The sequence below is a fragment of the Trachymyrmex septentrionalis genome, unplaced genomic scaffold (genome assembly GCF_001594115.1).
Source record: "Trachymyrmex septentrionalis isolate Tsep2-gDNA-1 unplaced genomic scaffold, Tsep1.0 scaffold165, whole genome shotgun sequence".
Taxonomy (NCBI): domain Eukaryota; kingdom Metazoa; phylum Arthropoda; class Insecta; order Hymenoptera; family Formicidae; genus Trachymyrmex; species Trachymyrmex septentrionalis.
The window spans coordinates 352,618-363,574 of NW_017304811.1; the positions used below are offsets into that span (position 1 = coordinate 352,618).

The 10,957-nt window shown below is 34.0% G+C and overlaps 2 protein-coding genes across 2 annotated transcripts in view; one reads left to right on the forward strand and one right to left on the reverse strand.

Moving 5' to 3' along the window:
* Positions 1-10,745, forward strand: part of LOC108746305 (guanylate cyclase soluble subunit beta-1) — a 12,802-nt gene extending 2,057 nt beyond the window's left edge. The window contains exons 3-14 of the mRNA XM_018482995.1: positions 274-374; positions 459-577; positions 1,540-1,695; positions 1,976-2,129; positions 2,311-2,465; positions 3,193-3,321; positions 4,619-4,701; positions 5,087-5,257; positions 5,634-5,871; positions 6,304-6,444; positions 7,330-7,487; positions 10,570-10,745. Coding sequence (XP_018338497.1) covers positions 274-374; positions 459-577; positions 1,540-1,695; positions 1,976-2,129; positions 2,311-2,465; positions 3,193-3,321; positions 4,619-4,701; positions 5,087-5,257; positions 5,634-5,871; positions 6,304-6,444; positions 7,330-7,487; positions 10,570-10,699 — 1,735 coding nt within the window. The 3' untranslated portion in view covers positions 10,700-10,745. The remainder of the gene's footprint in view (positions 1-273; positions 375-458; positions 578-1,539; positions 1,696-1,975; positions 2,130-2,310; positions 2,466-3,192; positions 3,322-4,618; positions 4,702-5,086; positions 5,258-5,633; positions 5,872-6,303; positions 6,445-7,329; positions 7,488-10,569) is intronic.
* Positions 6,436-10,074, reverse strand: LOC108746306. The gene is made up of 3 exons (XM_018482997.1): positions 9,723-10,074; positions 8,252-9,178; positions 6,436-6,513 (listed from the first exon to the last, which is right to left on the reverse strand). Exons 1-2 carry the CDS (start codon positions 9,850-9,852, stop codon positions 8,274-8,276), a joined length of 1,035 nt encoding a protein of 344 aa, XP_018338499.1. The 5' UTR covers positions 9,853-10,074; the 3' UTR covers positions 6,436-6,513; positions 8,252-8,273.
* Positions 10,746-10,957: the final 212 nt, after the last annotated feature.

A 10,957-nucleotide genomic window follows, 5' to 3' on the forward strand; every position in this document is an offset into this window, starting at 1 on the left:
CATAAAGTTCTTAATAAATTATCTGTTTTTCAAAATTTCTGTAATTTAATGCAAATTTAGGATTGAAAACTGTCATCTAAGTATATTGTAACACCTAAGTATACTAATATTTTAAATTAATAATGAATTTTTGTAAAATGGTGAATTTGAAAATGAATGTCGAATTTTATAAATGAATTATATATTATTTAGGAATTATAATATATAATATATATATATATATTTTTTCTTTATTGTTGAAAACTCTCTTTTACAATTGCATTGATGATTTAGAAAAGATGCAGCGGTTAATATGGAAGGACAGTTTCTGGTGCGGCAAATCTACGAAGACGAGATTACCTATAATCTGATATCCGCAGCTGTCAATAAACTTAGTACGTATGCGACAGAATACGAGATAAGTCCATTGTGCCGACTGATTCGGAACAGGAAATTTTACTAGACATCTTGTGCTCTAGATATTCCTGCCAATGAAATACTTGAATTGTTCGGTCGAATGTTCTTCGAGTTCTGCCAAGATTCTGGCTATGACAAGATTCTTCAAGTTCTTGGAGCAACACCTAGAGATTTTTTGCAGGTAAATTTTAAAGAATGCTGTTAATTACAGATTTCAATAATAGATGTCAATTATAGATTTTTCTCATAAGTGAGCAGTTTATTACATTTGATCATACTGGTTTATCGGCGCAAAAAAGTAGAATCTTATACTTTACTCGATCTCGCGCTTTAGATTTCTCGCTTTAATAGCAATTAAATCGTACGTTTCCCGCAATTGATACGTATCTCGTTACTGTAATTTATCACTAAACCATTTGCTAAATCAGCCACAGTAGAACAAGATATACGCGAGTAAAGATAAATGAATAAATTAGAAAGTCTTATCGTTAAATTATCTCCAGTTAATTTTATATTTTCTAAAAATATTAAGAAATATATAATTAAATCAATAATAATTATTAATTAATTTGCATAAATTATTAGTATTATTATAAAAATATAAAGGTAAGCATCGTTCTTTCTAATGAGGAAAAAAATTTTAATTTATATTGCAATACAACGATACTCTTAATTTTAAATGTACATTCAATCTCTCTCAATTACTCATTTCGTATAAAAAAGAACAGCACAATTAAATTTAACCTGAGGTTTTTCTGCTTTTTGCAGATTTGTATGCATATTATTTCATTTATACTGTGTAGTATAATACTGAGAATTATAATGTCATATAAAAATGCTTCAAGCATTTATATCAGAGTTGCTGTAAAACTAAATTTTATATAAACTTCTTTTGAATTTTTCATTTCAATATACAAACTGTACAACGTAATATTTATTATCTTGTATTTTATAAAAATAACGAAAATCTATTCAAATACACTTACACGGATCAAGTATTATTGCAGCACCAAGAATATTTTTATTGAAAAAAAAAAATATATATATATATGTATATATACATTTTAAATTCATATTCGATATTGGAAACAATACATGTGCGCACGTTATCGAACATATATATAGATACATGTCACATTGCAGAATTTGGACGCGCTTCACGATCATTTAGGTACGTTATATCCGGGCATGAGGGCACCATCGTTTAGATGTACAGAGAGACCCGAGGATGGCGCGCTTATTTTGCATTATTATTCAGATCGACCTGGTTTGGAACACATCGTTATTGGAATTGTTAAGGTATTCTATTTCTTTGCTTTCTCTGGTAAAAATGTGATTTATCGTTATGCAAGACTTGAGAAAAATCAAAATAGTGAAACGAAATTTAATTCTATTCTGGATTATTTCCTGAAAATACATTTAACGCTACAAAGTACACAAAAACTCAGCTCCGAGAGAGTTTCACGATGAAAACTGCAGCGATTGTTTTATATTTTAACGGAAATATTTTAACGAGAAGGATTAGTCGACAGTAAAGAAAGAATGATAGAAGAATTTTCGATTTATTTTTCTGAAATAGACCGTTGCGAAAAAACTACATGGCACGGATGTTGACATGCAGATAGTGAAAACTAAAAGCGAATGCGATCATGTGCAATTCCTCATAACTGACACATCAGGGCCAGGAGTCGTATCAAATCCTATGATCGCTGAATTGGAAACATTGTCTGTCGGTGAGTATTATATCACAGTTTCTTTCCAATACCACGTATCGGCACAAAAATCAATAAACTTGACAAATGACGAGTCGCAAACGTAATATTAAAAAATATATAATGTTTAATAATTAGAAAGACTATTAAGATATATATTACAAAAAAAAAGGAATAATAGATACCTAATGAATTGTCGTAGAACCAAAGGTCAGCCCAACAACGTTCTGTCGAGTGTTTCCTTTTCATCTAATGTTTAATCGGGACCTTACCATAGTTCAAACCGGATGTACCATAACGCGTGTTATACCTCGTGTTTCCAGCGGTCATTGCAAACTAAGCGACATTCTCTTAACTGTGAGTTGACGAGCATCAAACTATATATGTTCATTATAGTCAATACGTAGTTCATCTTTTGTCTTTGCTTCGTCACAAATTCATTTTTGTACTTCGATGTTTTTTATATCTCATTCGGACTATTGATTTTGAACGCTTTGCATTTTATCGATTAATTACACAGACCAATCAGAAAACGTGTTATTTTTCTTGTGCTATTTTTCTTGCGCTTGTTTTTCTTCGTGATACTGATTATTACAGCTCAGAAATGTATGAATTATGTATAAGAGGACTTTTGTCCGATAATATCGTTTCAGCATTTCATTGATACTGCATGAAGTATTGTCTGCGCTGATATCGATCAATTTTCAATAAACCTTCCTAATTATTCCCTGTCAAAGGAATTGCATTAGTACACAATGCCTGCTATTACATACATGCCTATAAGCACATGAATGTATATCAAACGCAGCTTATTGTGACGGACACAGAGCGTGTTGTCCGAGCCATTCATTTAATATAATTTGCGTTATTGTTCGTGCGTAATTGTAATGTTGTCAATTAGCTCACCATTATAATCCCTCATTTTTTAAATCATAGACACATCAAGTATGCTATTGCTGCGAATATTCTGACACGTAATTCTGTTTAAAATAACCACAATGTCCAATGCATTTTGATTGTAGACCAATTTAATAAATTATTACGTGAAATTAGGTTAATTAACTGTCATTTGGAAACTTCATAGGTCAGACCGCATCTGGAATTAACATTCGAAAATATATTGTCGCATATTAATACAGTATATGTGCTAAGAACAAAAAAAGGAGTTATGCTTGTTGATGCTGCCGAGGAATATTCGTCTTTACGTTTAAAGGTCAGTAGTCTATAAAGATGAATCAACTCAGACAAATTAATATCAACTAAAAGTAATATATTGTAATATCTATGTATTATAATTTTTCACTCAATAATATAAATAAGTAATACAAATGCATATAAACATAATCAATAATACAAACGTAATGCAAACATAATTAATAATACAACGCAATAGCATATAGTGCTACATAACAGTCATATTGTTGAGTGCAAAATTATAAGTAGTATAGACATTATATTACTTTTAGTTAGTGTCAACTGGGAAGAATAAAATACACGGAAAGAATAATTTTACTAAAGTATTTAATAGTCAATATACACAACTCACAATGATTTTGTTGGGCTATAAACATAATTATAGCAAGGAACTCAAGCATGATGAACAGTGCTACAAAAATTTTTAACATTCTTAACCAGTTTGAGCGTCCTACATAAATATCAACAAAAATTCATAATTTCACTAGACTGCCGAGATTAGAAAAATCTTAAAACTGGCAAATGAGAGACGTGAAAGGAACGGAGCGTGTAATTGGCTCTTGTTTATTCTCACATAAACCTCAATACTCGTGTAACTTTCACTGAAATCATTGTCGCAATAATAGAATTGTAGCGTTCGAATTTTAATAATACAATAAAATAATTCACATATTCAATAATTTCTAAAGGATCATACTCCATATGCAATGGTGATAATGACATTCTTCTACATGGTAATAGAAGGATCTTACCCATTACACGCTGGGAGAACAGAATTGATATCAAACGACTGCTAATCTTAAACATTTTTGTTATCGCTGATGATGGCTTAACATTAAAACCGCCGTTCATACTTCAATAAAATCGCCGAAGATTAATTTGCTAATTTCCTATCCTTGTTTTCGGTTGATAAATATTATTTTGATATTATTTATGTTACTATAATTATTTGTATTTACATGTTCTTAATAATCTATACTGCATATCTAATACAAAAAAATTAAAATGATAATCGGAGCCAAAATGGCATTTGGCCATTGTCGATTGGTGATACCAGTGTTAAAGTAAATTGAAACGATTGATTTTATTATAAAAATGTTATTCTAAATATACAATTTACGTTGCTTTATTATTATGCGCATTAATATTTCTTTCACGACTCTCATTAATGAGTTTTAAAATTTATAGTTGTTCTACATAAACGTATTAATAGTCCAATAAAATTATTGTCAAATCTATATCTAGCTAATACTTCAAAACTGTTCTTTCCGTGTAAAATTAATAGAGAACTTTTTACAGTTTAATAACTGTTCCAGGGTCAAATGTTGTATATACCTGAGACCGATATGGTTATTTTTCTGTGCTACCCAAGTGTTATGAACCTGGATGACTTAACTAGGTAAGACCCACGTCTTTCCATAAATCTATTAAATGCTCTTCGTTTACGTAATAAATCGGTATAACGGGATGAAAAAGTATATATAACTTATTACCACAAACTTCTACACAATCTCATCGTACTAATACTTGTTAAACTTGTTCTCCCTTCTTTTGCGGAAAGGGAAGTCGTATCTTTTAGCATAAGATATTAACCTTATTTCTCTCGGTCAACTTCGGAATCTTTTTCCGTTTGTGTTAAACGTAATTGATTAAAGTTTTTTGTTGACATTGCTGAAAGTTTTATACGTGACTACTTGATACGGTGAGGGGCGGATTCTCATTATCCCGCTTGACAAACGTCTCCATCGTCGCAATATCGTCCCGAATTATTCTTTTGGCTCCAGACGGGGTCTGTACTTGAGTGACGTCCCTCTACACGACGCCACTCGAGATCTGGTTCTGATGTCTGAACAGTTTGAGGCGGATTACAAATTAACGCGCAACTTAGAATTGCTCACCGATAAACTGCAGCAGACGTATCGCGAACTTGACGGCGAGAAGCAGAAGACCGACAGGTAAGGATCTCCGTCCACGGCACTTCCTGATTATCTTTGCCACCGGTTCGTCGTTTACCAATAATTCGATTACGCGAGATCCGCAACTCGTTCTTCGCAAATCGCTTTGGGAATCCTTCCGTTTGCGATTAACGGAAATGGATTTACGATAGAACACGATACCGCAAAATGGAAGGACTTCCGTTTATGCTCGAGGAAAGCAGAAATCTTTTCTAAGATTTCCCTCAACCGAGATTTGCTTTGAAACTATTCAAATTTAATTTCTCTCAACGACTTGCGGAAATTTTGCCGAGAACTGTTAATCCGATTAGGCAAAACTAGCGCGCGCGACGGGAAGTTGCGACGTTGAATAAAAGATCATCTGTATTCACTGCAGGTTGCTTTACTCAGTGCTTCCTATTTCGGTGGCGAATGAGCTTAGGCATTCACGACCGGTACCAGCGAAAAAGTATGATTGCGTTACTCTTCTGTTCTCCGGAATAGTTGGCTTCGGAGCCTACTGCGCTGCTCATACAGACTCTAATGGCGCTATGAAGATCGTTAATATGCTCAACGAATTGTACACGGCTTTTGACGTGTTAACTGATCCAAAAAAAAATCCTAACGTCTATAAGGTAAACACATAATTAATTTAATTCTTGCAATTTTGAAAACAGATTGTTACATACAGTTTTGGTTACAAGTATAAATCATCCTCAACTTATTGCATTTTCTTGGAAAAGGTGGATAACAAAATTCAAAAGAAAATTAATAAAATATTAAAATAATGAAAATAAATGTTATTTTTCAATTTATTTTTTATTTTTTATTATTTATTTTTTATTAGATATTGAATGTCAATTTACGTCAATTTGTGAAGATGATTTATACTTTTGAACTGTAGAAAAATTATATAAAGGACATTTACATGTTAAATCTTTGTGCGAAAACATTTTAAAAAGAGAAAGTGGCCGACAAAATTGCTCATGAATATCATTTACACGGAATCAATGACACTTTTGGATTTTCTCAGGTTTCCATTAATTTCACTTTTGGTCGATCTATAGGTGGAGACTATCGGTGATAAATATATGGCAGTGAGTGGATTGCCGGAACCCTGTCGTTGTCATGCACGATGCATCGCACGCCTAGCGTTGGACATGATGGATCTCGCGGCGGATGAAGTGCAGATCGATGGGGAGCCCGTGGTATGTACAAGCTGTCTGCACTCCGCTAGGTATACTTTGATACATGACTATGTAGCGAAACGCTTTGATCTGAAAAGAGTTGACAGTATAAGTCAATTTAAGATTAGACGTTAAACGTTACACGTTATAGCGGCTAATATCGAAAGAGTTGCTGTTAAAGGAATTATCGAGACAGTCCGTCTGATGACTTTTGTAGAAAGTTGAAATCTTCTTCGTATTTTTATACAGTTAGGCGTGTATGTGTGTGTGTGCATGCATGTGTGCATGTGTGTGTGTGTGTGTATATATATATGTATGTATATATATATGTGTGTATATATGTATATATATATATATATATATATATATATATATATATACACATATGTACCATGTGCACGAACCGTTTGCAATTTCCCGAGAGACAGCTGATGGCATGTCTTGCCACTATTTTTGTACTTCTTTGCAAAGAAAACTAACTTCTTTCTCCGAGTTCAGTGCAATTCTCACGTTTCTTAAATACTTAACAACAGATTACAGTTAGAACGTTACGTGCGATTCGCAATTAAACTCTGGAAAGAAAAAGAAAAAATATTGACACAATTTTAATAAATTTAAGTTTTCGTGCTGCAAACATGTGATATAAAGTAAAGACAACAAGATACCTTTTATACTGACATTACTAAAAATGAATAATCTTTTTATAGTTTAGATAATTAATACTATTAGGTAAAAAAATATGCTTATAGAAATTATTGCATGTATCGTAGAAGCAAGAGAAAAACGTGTTTCTTTTATAACTTCTTAAAAGTTTATACAGGTATATCTATAATAATCATTATTATATTAATCATTTTTGAATTTTTTAAAAATTGATATAATATTATATTGATTGTTATTTTACAGAAAATTACAATTGGAATACACAGTGGAGAAGTAGTTACTGGTGTAATCGGTCATCGTATGCCTCGTTACTGTTTATTCGGAAATACAGTAAATCTTACGAGTCGAACAGAGACCACCGGTCAACCAGGAAAGATCAACGTTTCGGAAGATGCTTATAGGTAAATTATTTTAAATATTTCTAATATATAAATATATAGATATATAAATTATTTTATATATAATAAAATATATTAAAAATTTCTTATTTTTATAATTATATTATATATATATTTTTTACTATATTATCTCTTTCATTTGGTTCTCAGATTGAACGAAAGTTACTAACAGTTCACTACTTTGATTTCCCGAACGCGTACATTATTACATTGTCTCACGACATACTTTCCATTATTCTTGAATGTCTTATTTCTGGTACTCGCATCGCGAGCGTATACAAGAGTATCCCTCACAAAGTTTTTCTTTAATTCCCAAGATTCATTAACATAGCGTCATTATAAGATATCACCTGACCTTCTGAACTTGACTTTTTCTCAAACCTTAGACCTTAGACCTACTTGAGCGTCTCGCGTGAGATTTCGTTTTCATATATCAAGTATTCCATATAAAGTCTGACATATATTTAAATATACGATTCATATCTATCAAAATCTCTGCCGTAGTTTGGCTCTACTTTCTCTATCCATATATTTTGCTGAACTATAAGTCCAAGATTCGAACTTTATACGATGACTTTAAACAACTTCGACGCGCGTTTGCATCTGGATTCTGCAGTCTGGATTCTGCAGTCTGGATTCTGCAGTCGAATCGACAGAAAGTACGTTTTATCGAATCACAGTGAAATTTTAAGAATTTACTGCGTACAAACGCATATGATAAAATATTTCTAAGATTCAGTGCTAAAACAAAATAAAACAGTCGATACCGATCATTCCGCGAACGAGTCGTCAGTCTTGCAGCAGATCCAGATAATTTCTCAAAGATTCGGGAATCTGCAGTTTCTTGATTCCGTGAGGCAATGCCCAATTGTTATGGAGGATCTCGCGGATTCGGCAACGGCACAGATGTCTAAGTTCCGCTGGACAAATTCCGCTACGTTCCGGAGGTATTAGATTTTGATTCGCCAGGTTGGGATACTGCTCGTACAAAGAGACACTGAATATACCGCTGTGAGCGGCGATGTGATCAGGAGTTCTGATGTAGGCAGTGGTCACAGTTCGCAATAGTAGCTTCAAGCACGTCAGCAGATGTTCCGGATAGACGACTTCCTCCTGTCCGGGTTGTGCCTCGTACTCGCTCAGTTTTGTCAGAATCATCTCCATCGGCGACGGAGCCAGTTTGTCAGATTCGACTGAAGCACCGTAACGCAACATGATCAACAGGATGTCCGGTGCGCCGTGTTGGATCGCGACCCTGAGAGGCAGAACCTGTCCATATGACTCCATGGTCACGTCGATGAAACGTCTTTTTATCGGCGAGGACTCGCAACGGTACTCCAACCGACCGCTAATTGCGTGATCCAAGAAGTACACGAGAGCCCGGATGTTCTCTTCGCGATCGTCAAAGTCGCACTTCCAGCCCGACAGGAAATGCGTTACGCGCGTACCGAAGATTGCGCCGACGAATAATCGCTCGAAGGTCTTCTCGCAGTAGAATATGTCATTTAACAGTCGACTGACAATCGTGTTGTTATGGATATCCCAATCATAGCACAGCTTCGCCGCTACGTAAAGAACATTATGAAACTTGCCAAGTAAACAGATCGATCCGTTCTCCATCATCGTGATATTATGATAACGCAGAGCTGAGAGAACTATCCTCTCGCATACGTCCTGCTTGTCGAGGTTTTCCGCTGGAAGCATCAATCAGGCGTGATTCATAGTCCCATCGGTTGTAAAATGATGAAGCAAGTAAAAAGTCGTGGAATTTATTCACGTAAAACGCGGGCGAGACGAAGATGTAAATTATTCTGGAATTCATGACGATGCGTTTGCGGCGCGTGGTATTTTTCACCGTTACTGCAACGGCATTGGCGAAACAACGAAGACAAATAGAAAGGATTAGGCACGGTTTAATGTAACGGTAAGATCATAATGGGCGGCGATATCTTTGCGTGTTTCAGGCATTCCCGAATAGCGCCTTGGAGACGGATGAGATTTAGCACGGATGAAACTATATATACATCGTTAATATCGCGGAACCACGATGGCATATCGTCTGCGAAGGAATTTTAGGAATTTTCTGTCGGACTTGCGGGTAATAAAATGACGTTGTCATATTAACGATCGATTTAATGATCATCGATGATCTCGACAGCGGCCCATTTGTCACTTACGCGTCTCGCGCGTAAACATCGCGCATATAATATAGGACATTGATATTATAAACCTTATTACCTTCTGCACAACTGTTTATCACATTCGTGAAATAACTGACCAGCTCGCGACGTTTGTATCGCGAAGCCAAGCAACTGCGTTCCATCTCCGAGAACAGTCTGTCGAAATAGCAATCTATCAGTACTTCCATGATTTTCGAGTGATTTTAATTAGGCAACGCGCGACACAAAAAATTTAGTGTAATTTCAATGACAGGTAAGTATCGCGTAACAGTCGTCGCAAACGTTCACGTTTTAATGGTTATCAACAGAAGAAACGAGCCAGAACTCACACGGCGGGGTTAATTCGATTAGACGTGAAATACGCATTTTAGAGGCTTCTTTGATGCACCCTAGGAGATCATCTACATCCATGCTGAAAAAAGTTAGGGCAGGCTTCTTATACTTCATATACATGTACAAGATTTTAAATGCGATAAATCTCTACATTGATAGAGAAATGACACAAATAAAAATTCAGTATTTTGAGATAATAAAAGGAAATTAATCCCCTAAAGATATTAGTCTTTAGATTCTTACATTATCTTAAAAATTTTTAAATTTTTACTTGTATCGTTTTCCTTTCAACGTAGCAAAATATTTTATAAAAAATGGAGTGATAACATATCATTCCTTTTTTAAATCCATAATTAGAACATACACATTCTACTGAATGACTCAGAGACTTTTTCTAAGAATTTTTAGAAGTAGTAATGATTTAGAATAATTTTATATTTCATAGTTCTAAACGTAAAAAATTAAAAAAAAATAAAATTGTATGTTTTTTAGCGTAAAAACATTTGTTACAGGTTAAATGGTTATTATATTAGCGTTAAGATCTTCACAAATGTTTATACAATTTGTTGCAGATATCTCTGTATGCCTGAAAATCAAGATCCGCAGTTTCTTTTGGAATATAGAGGTCCTGTCTCTATGAAAGGAAAATCCGAGCCTATGAACGTGTGGTTCTTGTCCAGAGAAAGAGAGCTAACATCGTAAATTATTTTACAGCAATGAATTTTATAGCAATAATTTCGAGAAATCATTTTGGAGATTAAAAAATATGAATGTAATAAAATTCGTATATTTATTTAAGAAAAAAAAGCTAATAATTAAGATAATGTTTTTAATAATAAGTCTGCTTTATTGAAATTATGATTATGCGTTTAATATATCAAAAAGTTTATAAAGAGGTTATCATATCGGGACATCGTCGATGTCCCACGATCGTTCACAAGCAAATTGTAAAGTCGAGTC